Raw genomic sequence first — 17,026 nt, forward strand, 5'->3', positions numbered from 1 at the left:
CACACGCTTTGAGCACACACGAATCCAAGCCCTTTTCTACCCCCAGGCTCCATTTTGAGGTTACCTGAGCTTTCCGAGCAGAGCAGCTTTCCCAGCACAACCCCAGGCTGCTGCACACGATGTGAGGAGAAACCTGCTTCGTCTGCGCTGATCACTCCTTGTGTGGGGAGACGGACGGACGGATGGACAGGAAGAGAGGGCACAAATGCCCTTCCAGTTCTGCTGATGCTGGCACCGGTGCAGCGAGGAACAAACCGCACTGCTCCAGGCTGCAGCGGCAGGACCGAGCGGCCCCGGCAGCTCTGTGGCTCCCGGGCACGTCTGCTGCTGTGGAGCCTTTGGCAGGAGGCGGTGTGCCTTCAGGCGCGGAGCACCCCAGCAGCCGGAGCCTGGTTTCAGTTTCATTTCTTGGTGTGCTCAGCAGTGCCCAGAGTTTAGTTTTTCCTGCCCACACAAAAGCGAAAAGCTTTCCCCAAAGGAATGCAGAGCTCACACTGACTCATTTGCAACTACTGCTTTATTGTACCTTCCTTCGGGGGTGTCAGCCAAGGGCAGCCAGGAAAACTGCCTTCCCTGCACCCTGCCCCAGCCCCACTGCCTGATGGCACTAAGTGCTTTTTGCACCCATTTCACAGCAAGGCAAGCACAAGTTGGGGATGGGGTGCCACAGCCGGGGGGGGGCTGCACCCAGAGAGCACAGCACAGCCCTGCCCGGTGGCAGCATCTGACAGAACGTCCCACAAACCCAGAAGGATCAATAAGGAGCAAAATCAGTGATGGTTTTCATCTCCCAGCAGCGTGAGGGTGAGAGCTGCAGCACACCCCTGGGCCAGGAGGGCAGCACCAGCACCCCTGGAGCTTGCTTTGCCACAAGCACACTCTGCAACACAGTTCAGTATTTGAATCATTGAATCATAGAACATCCCAGAATAAGAAAAGTCTCCAGAATTAAAACAGCTGATTTAAAAGAGGGTAGCTTTGAGGGTGGGGAAAGGCGTGCAGCAGGGATGGCTTTTCCCAATGACTGGGATAGGGAATGGTTTTCCCTCACTAATCCCTTCTATGGACTGTCTGTCCTAGAGGTGCCCGAGCCCCAGCAGCCAGCGTGGGACCAGCGGGACCCCTGGGACAGTGGAGGATGTTGGTTGGATGTCACCAGGGTGTCGGTGTCACCACTCAGTGGATGAGCCCCGCGGGCAGCAGCGAGCTCTGGCTGGTGCTGGCGCTGGCGATGGGGGCTGCCCCGCTGCCCCCCAGCTCCGTTCCTCCGCACCGCTCTGAGACAGGGAGATGGGGGGAAACAGAACAGAGAGTTCAGCCAAAGCTCATGTCCTGGTTTTAGTTGGGATAGAGTTAAATTCCTTCCCAGTGCCATGTTTTGGATTCAGGATGAGAGCAATGCTGATAACACACGGATGTTCTAAGCAGAGTTTACCCTAAGTCAAGGACTTTTCAGCTTCTCACTGCCCTGCAGCGAGGAGGCTGCTGGGGGCACAGGGAGCCGGGAGGGACACAGCCGGGACAGCCGACCCCAGAGGGATGTTCCAGCCCATCTGGCCTGTGCACGGCAGCTCTGGGGCTTGACAAAGGCCAGATTCTCTGGTTCATCTTCCAGACCCCCTGCTCAGCAGCAGCCTAGGGGACCCCAACCCCAGGAGAGCACCAGGGGCAGCCCAGGGCCTCACCTGCCTCCTCCCGGCTGGGGAAATGCTGGAATCCTTCTAAGTCTGCGGACAGCAGGACTTTGAGAACAGGGTCCTGAGGGCAGAGAAACCTGGGCTGGGGCAGCCTGCTGCTGGCCACTTCCCTTATACCAGGGCTGCGAGCTCCCCAGCCAGCCCAGGGCAGGGGATGCAGCCCTTCCGACCATCCCTCATCCCATAGCTGGGCTCGGGAGCTGCAGCCTCCACCTCTTTGAGATGAAGGCACTGCCAGAAGAGAGGCAGTGGCATCCTCAGGGTAGGTGCCAGGGGCCAGCACAGACCCTGCCTCAGGGAGCAGGGCTGATGCCTGGTGCAGGGAGAGGCAGCAGGACCCAGCACAGGGCCAGCCACGGCAGCATCCCATGTACCTGCAGGCTGCAGAAGGCCAGCGAGAGGCCGTGCTTGTGCAGCTCCTGCAGCAGCTCTGCCAGCCCCGCCACCACCGTGTAATCGATGCTGCTGATGTGGCAACAGTCCAGGATGACGAGGCGCGGAGGAGATGCTGCTGCACAAACAGCACATGATCATGTTCCTGATGACAAGCCCAGACATGACCAGCCCAGGGGACACAGCCCTTAGAGCCAGAGCTGTGCCTGGAAGGGGTGAGACAGCAGCAGCCAGAAGTGATCCAGGTGGGCACCAGGTTACAGCCAGGCCCCTGGGAGAAGCCAGTGGGCCAGGGAGTACTGTACCTGTGAGAGCATGGCTGCACACAGCATCCCGGAGGCACTCAGTGGCAGGGAAGTGCAGGCTGCTCCATGGCTGCACAAGAAGCATGTCCCCATCTGACACCTCCAACACCTGAGGAAGATCCCGGTGCAGGGGGATGAGTTACAGGGAGCTCAGGGCTGTGCCCCTGTGACAAAGCAAAGCACCATCCTCCCTGCATCCAAGGGGAGGTTTGAATCTCACCTTTATTGGGGGCCTGGCAATGGAGTAGAGCAGGAGAATCCCTGAGACCAGCATCCCAGCCATGATGCCGTACTGAACCTCCCAGAAGCAGAGCAGGAACGTCACGCACAGGGGCACAAGGTCCAGCCCTGCAAGAGAGACAACCTGCACCTTGTCCTCATGCCACCGGCCACAGGCAGAGCCGGGCTGCACCGGGGGATCAACCATCCCTGACTCGTGCCCTCACTCTTAACCCTCCAGAGTGTCCTGAAGATCCCAGCGTCAAACATGGGCACCACAGCCAAGATGATGACGGCGGCCAGCGCCGCTTTGGGGATGTAGTAGAAGAGCGAGGTGAGGTACGCCAGTGAGAGCAGCACCAGGGCACCTGCGGGACACGGGGAGCCCCTGAGCCGCGGGGCCCCCATGCCCAGGGTGCTGGGGGTGCTGGGCACAGGGACCTGCAGAGCAGCCCATGGCAGAGTCGGGGGCTCTACCTGTGACGAGCCCTCCCGCGGGGGTGCAGACACCCGACTGCGCATTCACCGCTGTCCTGAAATGCAGAGCAGCACGTCGGGACAGGCTGCTCCCAGCACTGCCCATAGAACAGCGGGAAAACCCCACTGGGAGAACCAGGAGCTCCCAGCCTGCAGCGGCACCACAGAGCACGCAGGAGGGGAGGGAAGGTCACTGCAGGACCCCTACAGAGCCCAGCAGCCGAGGCGGGCAGCTGGGGGTCAGGACACAAGCTCAGGGACACACTGAGCTCTGCACAACCTTCCACCCAAGGTCTCACAGAGCCCCAGCAAGGGGAGGGCTGGGGCTCCTGCTACCCACCGGCCGAAGCTGCCCGTGATGGGATATGATGAGACGAAGGAGCCCAGGATGTTGGCGAAGCCTGCAGTGGGGATGGAGAGAGGCTTGGGATGCAGCAGGTACGGGAGGCACTGCCCAGGGCCACGAGATGGGTCTGTGCCCCGTCATCACCTCCTTCATCCCCGAGCTGGTACCCAGGGCCAGATCAGAGACCATCCATGTACCCAGGGCCGGATCAGAGCTTGTTCAGCCGCGTGAGCTGGGCTCAGGCTGCTCTGGAAATTGCTAAACTCTGAGAAAGGCTGGGGGTGGGGGCAGCATGCAAGGTAAGAAAGGTAAATCTTCAGGCAGAGGCAGGACTGCTGGGCTGGGGATCTCTGGTAGTTCAGGGGCTGTGGGACACACAGTGGTGCTCAGGCTGCATCCCCACCCCTGCCCTTCTGCTCTGAGCAGCCTCTTACCCATAGCCAGCAGCTCCTGGTTGGTGTCAATCCTGTAATCGTTCTGCGAGGCTGAAAGGAGATGAGCGACATTGCCCCGAGCTTCCCACAGGTACATGCGCATGGAGACAGCCATGGGCCCCATCCCAGCACCCCCAGGTGCAGGAGCACCCCAACACTCAGATCCCGTGCACAACACAGGGACCCCCTGGCCCCCTACCCAGTCAGGGATGGGAGAGCTGCCTGGTCAAGGGAGGGGGTCAGCAGCCCCCCGTGCGACCCCTCCTGCCACCCCACACTATGAACCGGGCTCAGCACAGGCAGCCCAGTCCCTCACAGTGCCCCCATGGGACCAGCTCCCTCCCAGCACCCCAAGCCCCTGCAGAAACCCCTTGTGCCGGCGCAGGCACAGGAGCCTGGTGCAGCCATACCAAAAGCCTTGGCAATCGCAATGGTCTCCAGCAGGCCCATGAGCGGCACCACGGCCAGCCCGACCCCCATGTCCTGGGGGGAAGGACAAGGTCAGTGTTGCCATCGAGGGATGAGGGTCCCCACAGCAGAGCCTCCTCCCGCTGCACGGGGAGCCAGTGACTGCAGGAGTCAGGAGGCAGCAGCCCGAGGGGAGCCCATCCTCTGCCAGCCAGCCTGGCACCCACCTCCACCATGCTCTGGAAGGGGATGGTGCCATTGGGTGTAGCCATGGAGAAGCGTGGCAGTCGGAATGCCGGGAGGCCCTCAGGGATGTTCCCAGTGAGTATGAATGGCTGGGATCCCATCACCTGGAAGGAGTAAGCAACCAGGCCAGCAAATAGGACCACGAGGGCGTTGCGTGCTGCAGCAGAGAGAGCAACCATGAAAACCTGCTGAGGGCAGCAGGAGGGACAGCAGGAGGTGGGTACCAGGCTGCTGGGGTCTTCCAAGCCTCAGGAAGCGGCATGCACAGCAGTACCACCATCCTCAGGACTTTGCCCTCCCTGACCACCTCCAGCTCTCAGCTCCTGCTGACCCGGGGCTTTACCAGTTCTGGGCTGTCTCTCTCTTGCCCCGAAGAGACAAGACCCCAGGCAGGATGGCTGCAAGAGGAGAGAGGGCAGGGGGTGGCCAACACACCCGTGGTGGTGGTCCAGATGATGAGGTAGCTGACCCTGACAGACAGCGGCTCCACACGGGCAGCTCGGGGCAGGCGGCTCTTCATGGCCCGGAGCCCCGCCAGCACAGCCAGGCAGGACAGCCCCAGGACAGCGTCCCCAACCCTGCAACAGGCACATCAGCACTGCAGGGCAGAGGCAGAGCTACGCCAAAGCCCCATGGGGGGAAGAGCGTGTCCCCAGGGAGGTGCACAGCTCGTAGGGATGCTGCTGGCACCTCTGCACCACCGGCAAAACGTGTCACCTCTGGGGGGACAGCAGAGGAGGAAGGAGGGGGACCCCCAGAGATGGGGGTGAAGCAGCAGAGCCCGAGACCTCACAGCTGCAGCGGGACAGAGCAGGGACGGAGCAGGGATGAAGCAGGGATGGAGCAGGGATGGTGCTGACCTGGTCTCCCCGATCCTCCGCAGCGTCTCATACACCTGCAGGAAAAACTGCCGAGGGATCCCCCGCAGCCCCAGGATGTTCTACGGGAAGGCAAAGCCTGGTGAAAGCCTGGCATGACCCAAGCTGCCGGGTGCCATGGAGGGACTGGCAGGAGCACCGGGGCTCAGCCCTGCCCGAGGCCATGGCACACACACGGTGCTGGTGCTGCTGGTGGGAATGCTCCTCAGTAACCATCCCGTGCTCCTGCATGCACTCCAGAACAGCCCTTTACCTGCAGGATAGGGCTTGGAGCCTCTCTGATTTTTAACCCATTCTCAGGCCCTGAGATGCCTCCGCCCCATCCTGCACCCCTCCCGCACAGCTCCAAGGAGGGGCGTCACTTTGGAGCCCTCACCCCAGCCCACACAGCCCTGCCATCCCCCTGCACCGCGCCAGAGCAGTAGTCGGGGCCCAGCTCTCTCACAGCAGCCCTGCTGCAACCGCAGCCATTGGCCAACACCGGCTGTTGGTTCCTGTCAGAGCCTGACACCGTCTCCTGGAGGCTCTGATTTTGGTTAACCACAGAGGAAGCATCGCAGCCCCAAAGAGCTCAGGTCCCTGAGGGGCCGGTGAGGGACCAGTGGAGCTGCAAACCCACCACAGCTCCATCGCTGCAAACCCACCCTGACGAGAGAATCACCAGCACCTCCTGCAAGTGACCAGATCAAGTGTTCTGGGTTTACTGGTGTCCTGGATGCCACCGGTTGGCCACAGGCAGAGGGTGCATTGGGCTTGGTCTGCTCAGAGCAGAGCACCCACCAGAACCGCTGTCGGGGGGGAACCAGGGCCCCTTTGGGGGTCCTTCCTCTTGCACTGAGTACATCACCCAGCCCAATGCTAAACATCACAGCTCTAGGAGAGAGCAGATGAGGTGTCCAGGGCAGAGCAGCAGATCCTACCTTGATCTGGTTGAAGCTAATGGTGATGGAAGCAGCTGATGTAAACCCTTTAATGACCGGGCAGGAAATGAAGTCCAGAAGGAAACCTGCACGGGATGGGCAGCAGTAAGCATGCTGCTGGCCTGACAGGGAGCACCGGGGTGTTTGCACACACACAGAGCTGCCACAGCAGGAGCAGGACAAACCCCCTCTCAGAGAGCACAGGGGATGGGGGGACAGCTACAGGATGTACAGCGACACCCTTGCACGGCAAGAGCATCTCACCGAGGTGCAGGAGCCCCATGGCCAGCTGGATGCAGCCGGAGAGGAAGGTGAGCAGGATGGCATAGACAGGCTCATGGAACGCATAAGAGGAGACAAGCAGCGACATGATGGCCGTGGGACCCAGCGTCACGTCCTTGGCGGTGCCCAGGAAGCAGTAGACAAAGCAGCCCATGAAGGAAGAGTAGAGGCCGTACTGCACAGAGACAAAGGGAGTGCTGGCACAACGCGGGGCGCCGGGAGATGCCAGACCCCTCCGGCATGCGGGGGGCCGGGCTGCCCTCCGCTCCCTCCAAACCCAGCACACCCGCGGCGTCCGTGCCTCCTGCCCTGGGGCACGGCTGATGGCACCGGACAGCCGGGGGCCGCCCGGCCCTGCCCGCGCTCGGGAGGAATATCCCGGGCACCGACACCCACCTCGGGCGGCAGCCCGGCCACCTCGGCGTAGGCGAGCGCCTGCGGCACCACCGTGAGCCCCACGCTGAGCCCGGCCACCAGGTCGAGCCGCAGCCAGGCCGGGTTGTAGCGCGGGAGCCAGCGCAGCACCGGGAGCCGCCGCCGCGCCGCCGGGCACGGGCACGGGCACGGGCAGCCCCCGCCGCGCTGCCGGGGCCCCGGGGCCGCCATGGCCGCGCCGCTGTCCCCCGCCCGGCCGCCGCCAGCGCGCTCCGGACCCGCTCCCAGCCGCGGGGCCCCGCCCGGGCCGGATCTGAGCCTCCGGGACTGCCCCATGTGACCGGGGCAGAGGAGGAGCCGCGGCGACCGGAGGAGCCGCCGAGCCCCGCCGCCGCCGCCCGTGCCGGTACCGGTGCCGCTGCCGGTGCCATGCAGCCCTGGGCGCTGGCGCTGCTGCTGGTCGCGTTCCGGACTGGCGGGACCCGGTCCCCGGCCCGCAACGTGCTGCTCCTCCTGGGTGAGTGCGGCCGCCGGAGCCTCGGAGCCGGTCCCGGGTCCGCGCCCGCCGTGCCCAGCCCTGCGGAGGGGCATCCCTGCTCCCGTGGGCAGCGCAGGGCCAGCCCCGCGGTCTCACCGCATCCCTTCCGTGCCCGGACAGTCATCGCACAGTCCGCACCGTCCCCTCCGGGGATGCTCCCGGTGTTATCAGTCACCGGGCTCGGTGCCGCGGGGCTCACCCCACACCCCTCCTGCTGCAGCGGATGACGGTGGCTTCGAGAGCGGCACCTACAACAACTCGGCCATCCGGACGCCCAACCTGGACGCGCTGGCCCGGCGCAGTGTGGTTTTCCAGAACGCCTTCACCTCTGTCAGCAGCTGCTCCCCGAGCCGGGCCAGCATCCTCACCGGCTTGCCCCAGGTAGGGCACCCGCACCGGGGGCCAGGCACAGCGGGTGTCAGGGATGACCAGAGCCAGCATTGTGGCACAGTCGGGACCTGGCCATCACCCCCGTGCTCGCTGACACCCCCTCTTCCCAGCTCCCTGGAACCTGCTCCCCATGCACACAGACAGAGTGCACATCTGGGCTTGTTTTGGGGCCAGGCCAGGAGGCATCATCCAACTCTGTTGTCTCCCCTGCCCACAGCACCAGAATGGGATGTATGGGCTGCACCAGGATGTGCACCACTTCAACTCCTTTGACAGCGTGCGCAGCCTGCCCCAGCTGCTCAGCCAAGCACGTGTCCGGACAGGTAGGGACACAGGGCAAGTGACAGGCACCAACCAACTGTGCCCATGCTCTGTGCCGACCCCTGGGTTTTGCTTCGCTTCCCCCACTTCGCTGCTTTTTTACCACCCTCATCACACCTCACCTTCTCTTCCTCATCCTTCTCCTTCCTGGTTCCCAGGTTCATACAAGGCTCATGCTTGACCCAAACTTCCACTTCCACTAATACCCACGCCTTGACCTGGGGCAGCGTGGTCCCGGTTGGGTCCCCTTTTCCAACCAGATGAGCTGCAGCAGCCGGTGTCCTCCCCTGGCTCCTGGCACACCCCATGTCTCTGTTCTTGCAGGCATAATTGGGAAGAAGCACGTTGGGCCCGAGGCTGTCTATCCCTTCGACTTTGCCTACACAGAGGAGAACAGTTCGGTCTTGCAGGTTGGGAGAAACATCACCCGAATCAAAGCGCTTGTCCGGCGGTTCCTGCAGAGCCAGGATGAGAGGTGACAGGCTCTGCGTCCCCGGGACAGGCTGCCAGGAGACACAGGATAAGAGAGGGAAACAGGGGAGAGGGAAACCAGCTTTGCTGAAGACATATCTACGTCCCAGTGGTCACAAATAGGAAGGGACACATGGTCTCTGGGTCACCCCACATCCAGAAGCTCACATTAGGGGGGAGTCCTGCTGCCGACCCCAGCTCCGCCCTGCACAGCCCAGGGAAGGTCTCGGGGGTGTCGGCAGCCCTTTGCCTTCAGCTCCACCCTTTCATCTCTAGGCCTTTCTTCCTCTACGTCGCCTTCCACGACCCGCACCGCTGCGGGCACTCCCAGCCCCAGTACGGGGCCTTCTGTGAGAAATTCGGCAATGGAGAGAGTGGCATGGGCTGGATTCCCGACTGGAAGCCACAGCTCTACCGCCCAGAGCAAGTGCAGGTGGGATCCTGTGGGGCTGCGTGGGGCTGCATGGGGCTGCATGGTGCTATATGGGACAGCACAGGGGCTGCATGCAACAGCACCCTCCAATGGAGCCAGCGTGGCTGTGGGCTGGCCCCCACCTCGGTCACTGCCATCAGTGCCACGAGTGATAGCTGGTGGAGGCCACCATGTGCTGTACCCACAACCTCCTTCCCTGTCGTGGCCACTTTCCCTTTCTCCGTTCAGGTCCCGCACTTTGTTCCGGACACACCGGCCGCTCGGGCAGACCTGGCAGCCCAGTACACAACCATCGGGCGCATGGACCAAGGTGGGAGCTGTGGGGCCAGCTGGTGCCGCGGGTGCTGCTGTCCCTCCTGCCCCTCCTCATCTCTGCCCCTCCATCCATCCGCAGGGATCGCGCTCGTCCTGGAGGAGCTGCGCCGAGCCGGCTTCCACAACAGCACGCTGGTGATCTACACCTCCGACAACGGCATCCCCTTCCCCGGCGGCAGGACCAACCTCTACCGGTCGGGCACGGCCGAGCCCCTGCTGCTCTCCTCCCCGGAGCACAGGGAGCGCTGGGGCCAGGTCAGCCAGGCCTTCGCCAGCCTCCTGGGTAAGGGAGCAGAGTCCTGCAGAGCTGGTCCCCATCCTCCCCACACCAAAACCCAGGGTCCTGTCCCATAGGACAGGCTGCAGCCCTGGGCACTGACACAGCCCTGGCTGGGGAGAGGAGGGATGAAGAACAGCAGGGTCCCCTTCAAGGACGTTATCCCAGGGCTCAGCCCTGCAGCTCACCCCAGGACCACCCGCAGCCCATGTGGCAGCAGACCCCAGGGACCTTTCTGCTCCAGATTTGGATTTCCTCCTCTCACCGTTCTCTTCCCCTCCAGATCTGACACCGACCATTCTGGACTGGTTCTCCATCCCCTACCCTTCTTACAGCATCTTTGGCAGAAAGCGAGTGCAGCTCACCGGGAAGTCTCTCCTGCCAGCACTGGAGTCGGAGCAGCCCTGGGACACCACCTTCAGCAGCCAGAGCCACCACGAGGTGACCATGTACTACCCCATGCGAGCCATCCAGCACCAACAGTTCCGCCTCATTCACAACCTCAACTACAAGATGCCCTTTCCCATCGACCAGGACTTCTACGTCTCACCCACTTTCCAAGACCTGCTCAACCGCACCAGGGCCGGGCAGCCGACCCACTGGAACAAGACCCTGCACCAGTACTACTACAGAGACCGCTGGGAGCTCTTCGACTGCAGCCTTGACCCCACTGAGAGCCAGAACCTGGCCCCGGACCCCCGCTATGCCCCCATCTTCCAGATGCTCCGTGCACAGCTCCTGAAGTGGCAGTGGGACACGGGGGACCCCTGGGTGTGTGCCCCCGATGCTGTCCTGGAGGAGAAGCTGAGCCCCCAGTGCCAGCCGCTGCACAACGAGCTGTGAGCATCCCCTCTGCCATGGGACAGCCGTGTCCCACATCCCTGCGGGACACCTCTGCTCCGAATCACAAACACTGACTGGCTCTGGAGCATTCAGGGATCCTCGTGCCTTTAATCTCGCCCATAGGAGCCATAGGGACAAGCTGCTCCCCAATAAAGCCTCTGGAGGAGAGGTCTCTGTTTTAACCTGGAGCTGAGCACATCCCCACCAGCTCCCAGGCAGGGATTGGGGGGGGGTCTCAGCCAGGGGGTGCTGAGCCAGGGCAGGCAGCAGCACAGGGGCACAGACATGGCCTGGGCTGCTCCCAGCAAACAGCAGCTTTATTACAGCTCCCTTGCCCCCTGCGCGGATCCTGCTCCCCCAAAGCAGAGCCAGAGCTCCCCACAGTCCCTGACAGGTCACCAGCGCAGCACTGAACAGCTTTGCTGGCTCACAAGGCACTTGGGTCCTTTTTAACCCGTTTTGAGGAAGATGAGGTTTCTCCCATTCCTGGGGGTTGTGCAAGGATCCCCAGTGCAAGTCCAGTATATACAGCCCTGGTAACTCCTGTTAGCCAGGAGAGAAGCCAAAGCCCAGGAGCTGCATTGTATGGGATGGATTCGGCCCTGGAGCTGGAGGGAGCAGCTCGGTGAGTCCAGCATTGGCTCAGGACCAATTGATCACAAACTGCTCCCACATGGGCAGCGACACTGGGACTCTCAGCACCTAGGGGAGAAGGAAGGGTCAGCACAGAGAGAACTGGGGATGAAGCCCAGGGCCTCCGACCGGCAGCTCCCCCCCGAGCACTCGCCTGGGTGTCGCTGCGGTAGGAGAAGTCATCCACGAGGGCACCGTTGGCCAGGACTTGCCGGGGAGGGCTCGTGACACCCAGCACAGTCACGGCCTCCAGCCGGACCCCGTCGAGGTGGGCGCTCGCCCGCAGGAGCTGGCTGAGCACAGCACCCTGCGGGGACAGCGGCGCTGTCACCGTGCTCCCGGGTCCCACAGGCACCCCGGGCTTCTTAACGTGCCCTGCCCACTGCAAGGCACCCAGCCCGAGGTGATGGGTGCTGTGCCATCACAGAGAGTGGCAAAGCCATTTATCAGGGGGATGGGGCTAGACTGCATAGCACTCTCAGTGCAGAAAGAGAGCAGCCAGCTCCCTGGCACAGCATCTCTCCTTCCTAAAGCTCCTAAAGGGGCTCCTGGACCCCACCAGTGCTGTAGCCACTCGGTGTGGCACTTCTGGCACAACCCACCTTGGCTGCACCAGGACACGGTGCTGCCCGTGACCACATGTGCCCCATAGGCACCTGGACCCGCGCATGGCAGCAAACCCCCGTGCCTGGATGCCCCCGTCACTCACGTGCGTGGCCAGGAAGAGGAGCTCGGTGTAGTCGCCCCTCTCAAAGGTCTGCCAGCTCTCCCCATCATCCCAGAACAGGTCTCCCCTGGCGAAGCCGCCCGGTGTCAGTGCCACCACCAAGGCCATGCCCTTCTTGCGGGACTCGGCAGTGTTGAACGCGGGCTCCTGGGGCACAGGACCAGGCTCAGCTCCGGGTGCTGCCGCAGCGGCTCTGCCCCTGCCCAGCTGGACTGCCGGGGTCGGTGTTGTGGCCTCCACCGTGCCCCACGCCTGTCACCGCAGCACGGAGGGGACTCACCTGCAGCGGCAGGATGTGCCCTGCGCGGACGTGGACGTTGATGGTGTCCAGGGGAGCTGGCAGGAGGATCCACTGCCCTTTGCTGTGGATGGTGGAGTCCTAAATGACAACAAAAAGAGGAAAGAGCAGGGGCAGGGTGCTGCATGCCCGAGGGGGTCCCAGCCCACTGTTGTGATCCTCGAATGGCCACGAGTGAAGGTGGGTGAGGTACAAGTCCTGAACACAGCCCTGGGGGGCTGGTACCAGCGGTGGGGTGCAGGAATGCACACAGGGCCCCGCAGCAAAGCCCCCGTGCAGCCACTGGGGATGTCAGGGGAGCACCCACCCCTGCGAGGCTGTACCACGTCCCCGGCGGGAAGTAGCCGCTGACTTTGGTCTGTCCAGCCTCCAGCACGGGTGTGATGAGCAGCGCCGCGCCCCACATCAGCTGGCGGTCCACAGCCCACGTATTGCGGTCCTGGGGGAACCTGGGCGAGGAGGGGAGGGCAGCGCAGCACTGGGAGACCCTCAGCCACCTCCCCGAGCCCGGGGCACCGGCACTCACTCGAGGAACAGGGGCCGCGCCACCGTCTCCCCAGCAGAGTGAGCCCGGTGGAAGAGGGTGTAGAGGAAGGGCAGGAGGGAGTAGCGGAGGTGGAGGGCGCTCCTCATGGCGGCCTGGGCAGCAGGGCTGAAGGCGTACGGCTCCTGCGGCTGCAGGGGAGAGGATGAAGGGGGATGCTCGGACCATGCACGGGTGCATTTAGGGCACTCGGGATGGGCTCCCCGCAGCATGTGCTGCCCGGCGGGACGGGGGCTCCCGGTGCTCACCCGGGCGCCATGGTCGTTGTGGTTCCTCATGAAGGGGTAGAAGGCGCCCAGCTGGGTCCAGCGCACACACAGCTCCTCTGACGTGTCACCCGCAAAGCCGCAGATGTCGGCACCCACCAGCGGCACCCCGAAGAGGTTGAAGAGCAGCACCTCTGCGGAGCATCACAGAGGACATTGGGGTGCCGGGGTACGGAGCCTGCAGAGGAGGCGCAGCGGGGAGATGCAGCCCCAGCACCCTGCAGCCTACCTGGTATGGAGTAGTAAAGCTGCTCCCAGTTGCTGCCGACATCCCCGGTCCAGTGCCCTGCATAGCGCCCGTGCCCAGCGAATGTGGAGCGTGAGATGACGAAGGGGCGCGTGCCCCGGACCCTCAGCAGCGCGCTGCAGGCAGGATGGGCCCCACTCAGCACCGCCCGGCCAGGGAATGGGCTCAGCAGCTTCCAGCAGCAGCATGGGGCTGGTATGTGCCAGGGCAGACACCCCGTGCCACCTTGGCCACGGGGCAGGTGACATGGACAGTGCGCAGGACATGAGCCCCCAGCCCATTACTGCATTACAAACCAAACCCTCACCCGCCCATCGAATGCCTTCCCCATGCCCAAGCTGCCCCCCGAGGAGGAGTCTCTCTCCCAGCTCTGGCATTCCCTGGGATGTGCATCAGCTCCTCCTGGATGGCAGGAGGTGCAGCAGCAGCCCCAGGCTTACTCATGGGAGGCGATGGCCTCGGTCAGCCCATAGAGGCTGTGCAGGTTGTAGTGGGAGGACAGGTACTGCTGGCTGGAGGCACAGATGGTCCCGGCTTGGAGGCGTCCTCCAAACACACCTGCATGCGAGAAGTGCTGGTGAGGGCGAGCTCGGAGCCCGCCCAGGGCCGGAGCATCCCCTGGGGTCCTCCTGGTGCTTCCCAGCCGGGGCAGGGGCTGGTGCCGCTCCCGCACCTGGCACGTAGGGGGGATGCTCCAGGTTGTTGTTGGGGCAGCCGTCCTGGGAGCCCTCCACGAAGTTTGACGGCTCGTTCATGTCCTGGGGTGGGAGGGAAAGGATGGGATGCTCCTGCTGCAGCACCGGGACCAAGCAGAGGTGCAGGGTGGGATGTGGGGAGCTGCAGCCAGGAGCTCTGCCAGGACCACTCACAATCCACATGCCATCAAAGGGCACTTGGTCGTGGAAGTCCTTCACCATGTCGTGCCACCACTCGTGAGTCTCTGGGTTGGTGAAGTCTGGGAAGACCGTCGGGCCCGGCCACACCTGCGGGAGGGAGGCAGCAACGGGCAAAGCCCCACGGCCCCCATGCGCCACAAACCACCCACCAGGGCCATCCCCTGCCCTGTGCCCTCCAGCTCCCGATCCTGCTCCAGCCACCCCGCACAAGCCCCGACCCCACACACACCTTCCCGATGAGGGGCTGCCCCGTGGCGTTCCGGATGAACACCCCCCGCTTCAGTCCCTCGTCGTAGGGCTTGTAGGTGCCAGGAGGCCCCGAGCTGCTGATCCCAGGATCCTGGCAGGGCACAGAGCCGAGGCTTCACCAGCAAGGGCAGGGAACAGCCTCCCCTCTCTGCAGAGGAAGCTCCATCACCACCCCTGGGAGCAGCCGGGAGCGCCGGTGCCAGCCCACCCGTGCAGGAGCCCCGGCACAGCCAGGGGGTCACTCACCACGATCATGATGTACCTCAGCCCGCGGCGGTGGAAGTCCTGCACCATCTCCGGGTAGTCCTTAAAGCTTCTCTTGTTGAAGGTGAAATCCCTCTTGGCATCTGCGTAATCCAGGTCGTTCCACTGCACGTCCTGCGGGTGGTGACCCCGGTGCTCAGGGAGGAGCAGGGACCCCCACCCCATGCGGGCTCCCCATTAGCCCCTTCATGGCTGCTTTGGGGAGAAACAATGGGGAGCAGCTGAGACCTACCAGGGGGAAGCGGGCTGCCGACATGTTGGCCACAACCTGCCGGGTGATGTCGGTGGAGGAGTAGCCCCAGCGGCAGAGGTGGAAGCCCAGGCCCCAGTACGGGGGCATGAAGGGGAACCCTGGAAGCCGGGAATGTGGGTGATGGACAGACGGGATCAGGCATGGCCGAGCATCATGCTCCCTGCAGCCCCCTCTGCCACGCTGCTCCCAGCAAAGCCATCCCAGGAGCACTCGTGCCCCAAAACCACAGGTCAGCCCTACCAATGACGTCCAGGTACTGCCGCACCACGCTCTTGGGATCAGGGCCCAGGAACACATAGAAGTCCAGGATCCCGCCCGTCGTGCGCCAGGTCAGGGCTGGGCTGGGCTGCAGGAGCACATCTGGGGAAGTACAAACAGCGGAGGAACAAGGTGGGGATGGGGACGGGACAGAGCCCGCGCCCGGCGCCTCCGCGGGACTCACCCATCGCGTTGCTGTTCAGCAGAAAGACACCGTAGGCAGAGCCATCGTCCTCCATTCCCAGGTAGAAAGGGTGGGAGCCGTAGAGGTTGACCTGGGGCTGGAGCAAAGCGTGGTGCCGGTGAGGCTCCACCAGAAACCCCAGCACTACACCCACCTGCCCCTTGCCCCTGGCCAGGAGACCTTGGGCTGCAAACCCAGGGTCTGCAGCCCCAAATGCTGCTGGAGTTGGCCGAGCTCTGCTCTGAGCAACAGCCTTGGACTGAAACAGATCCAGAGCCTTGCAGAGCCCCACTGGGGCAAAGCCTGGCCCATGGGCTTACCCAGGGCTGAGCTCTGCTGGACACCTTTCCCCAGCCCAGGACAAGACATAAGAGGCTGTGGAGCCACCCCTGCAAGCAGAGCTGAGCCGTCTCCCGCTCGCTCAGCCCTGCTCCGTACCACGGGCGCCATGTCCCGATTCCAGAGGGTGACCCTGGTCCACGCTGTGTCAAGGACCAGCGGTGTCAGGTGCTCCCCCAGCCCAGAGATGAAGTGGGAGGGCAGGGACGTGGAGATCTGCAGGAACTGGTCTGCGAAGAATAGTGGCGCGACCGTGGTGTTGAGCCTGCCAAGGGAGAGGGAGGCATCGAGCTGCAGCACACCAGCCCCGGGCAGGGACACGGATGCTCCTCACTGTGTGAAACAAAACCAGGTTTTGGCTCAGCTCTGGGATTCCCGCTTCCCTTCCCAGCCACTGAACCACAGGGTCAAATCAAAGCCCCACTGACTGCCACCCTGCTGCTGTCACCGGTGTCCCGTCACCTCCCTTGCTCCCACTTCCACACCAAATCCCCTTGGGAGGCTCAGGGCAGGACGGGCACTTACAGGACCTGCCCACTGCGCTGCCGGTAGACGACGAGGCCGAAGGGCTCCTCGTTGACCTGCACCCCATAGAGCGTGGTGGCCGCTTGCCCGCTCACCCGCGGCGTGGCCAAGGGCACCTCGTAGCGCTGCCGGGCCGGATCCCGCAGCTGCGGAGCAGACAGGGGGGGATCGGTTGGGGACCAGGACCAGGGGACCGGGACCGAGGTTGGGGGACCGGGACCAGGGGACCGGGACACCCGGACGGGACACCGAGGCGCACCGTGAAGCGCAGGCGGGCCGGGGTCTCCAGCAGCACGTCCAGCCGCAGGCAGCCCACGTCCCCCGGCAGGAAGCTGGCGGCGACGCGGCGGAGCCGGGCCGTGTACCCGCTGCCGGTGGCCGTCACGTTCTCCGCCCGGTAGCTGCGGTAGCCGCGGGGGAAGAAGCACCAGGGCGGGCCGGGGCCGGGGCCGGCGGGCACGTAGCAGCAGCCCCGCGCCTCGCAGCCCTCCCGCGCCAGCAGCCGCTCGGGGCCGCAGTCGAAGCGGCTGCCCGGGGACACATCGCAGTCGGTGGCCCCGGCGCCGAGCCCCGCGGCGGGGACCAGCAGCGCCAGGAGCGCGGCGGCGGCGACCCCCGGCCCCGGCATGGCCCCGGCTCCCAGCAGGCGCGGCGGGCCCGGAGCGCGTCACGCTGCCACCGCCTCCGGGGCGGGACCGGTCCCGCCACCGGGCGGGCGCCTTCGCTCTCCCCTTCCCCGCCCCGGAGCCGCCGCTCTCGGGCAGCCGCCGGTGCG

At 64.3% G+C, this 17,026-nt stretch overlaps 3 protein-coding genes across 4 annotated transcripts; 1 reads left to right on the forward strand and 2 right to left on the reverse strand.

The window, feature by feature from the left end:
- Positions 1-499: 499 nt before the first annotated feature.
- SLC26A11 (solute carrier family 26 member 11) lies at positions 500-7,586 on the reverse strand. 2 transcript variants are annotated; one of them, XM_030505957.1, is made up of 16 exons: positions 7,002-7,586; positions 6,588-6,780; positions 6,324-6,409; positions 5,386-5,465; positions 4,961-5,103; positions 4,507-4,682; positions 4,282-4,354; positions 3,872-3,922; positions 3,432-3,492; positions 3,092-3,147; positions 2,842-2,982; positions 2,616-2,743; positions 2,396-2,504; positions 2,072-2,205; positions 1,686-1,758; positions 500-1,277 (listed from the first exon to the last, which is right to left on the reverse strand). In XM_030505957.1, the coding sequence occupies exons 1-16, from the start codon at positions 7,569-7,571 to the stop codon at positions 1,177-1,179; spliced, it is 2,175 nt and encodes a 724-aa protein (XP_030361817.1). In that variant the 5' UTR covers positions 7,572-7,586; the 3' UTR covers positions 500-1,176. The 2 variants fall into 2 exon arrangements, with proteins under 2 accessions (XP_030361817.1, XP_030361816.1); XM_030505956.1 differs by having other exon boundaries at positions 2,072-2,208.
- Positions 7,337-10,752, forward strand: SGSH (N-sulfoglucosamine sulfohydrolase). Its single transcript, XM_030505969.1, has 7 exons — positions 7,337-7,899; positions 8,126-8,231; positions 8,554-8,704; positions 8,977-9,133; positions 9,362-9,443; positions 9,528-9,731; positions 10,009-10,752. Exons 2-7 carry the CDS (start codon positions 8,138-8,140, stop codon positions 10,566-10,568), a joined length of 1,248 nt encoding a protein of 415 aa, XP_030361829.1. The 5' UTR covers positions 7,337-7,899; positions 8,126-8,137; the 3' UTR covers positions 10,569-10,752.
- Positions 10,657-16,893, reverse strand: GAA (glucosidase alpha, acid). The gene is made up of 19 exons (XM_030505947.1): positions 16,511-16,893; positions 16,252-16,397; positions 15,826-15,991; positions 15,388-15,484; positions 15,186-15,305; positions 14,925-15,043; positions 14,675-14,806; positions 14,409-14,519; positions 14,153-14,266; positions 13,957-14,041; positions 13,724-13,841; positions 13,266-13,399; positions 13,019-13,170; positions 12,753-12,901; positions 12,534-12,675; positions 12,209-12,307; positions 11,911-12,075; positions 11,356-11,508; positions 10,657-11,270 (listed from the first exon to the last, which is right to left on the reverse strand). Exons 1-19 carry the CDS (start codon positions 16,877-16,879, stop codon positions 11,211-11,213), a joined length of 2,631 nt encoding a protein of 876 aa, XP_030361807.1. The 5' UTR covers positions 16,880-16,893; the 3' UTR covers positions 10,657-11,210.
- Positions 16,894-17,026: the final 133 nt, after the last annotated feature.

This window comes from Strigops habroptila, chromosome 14 (assembly GCF_004027225.2).
Source record: "Strigops habroptila isolate Jane chromosome 14, bStrHab1.2.pri, whole genome shotgun sequence".
Lineage (NCBI taxonomy): Eukaryota > Metazoa > Chordata > Aves > Psittaciformes > Psittacidae > Strigops > Strigops habroptila.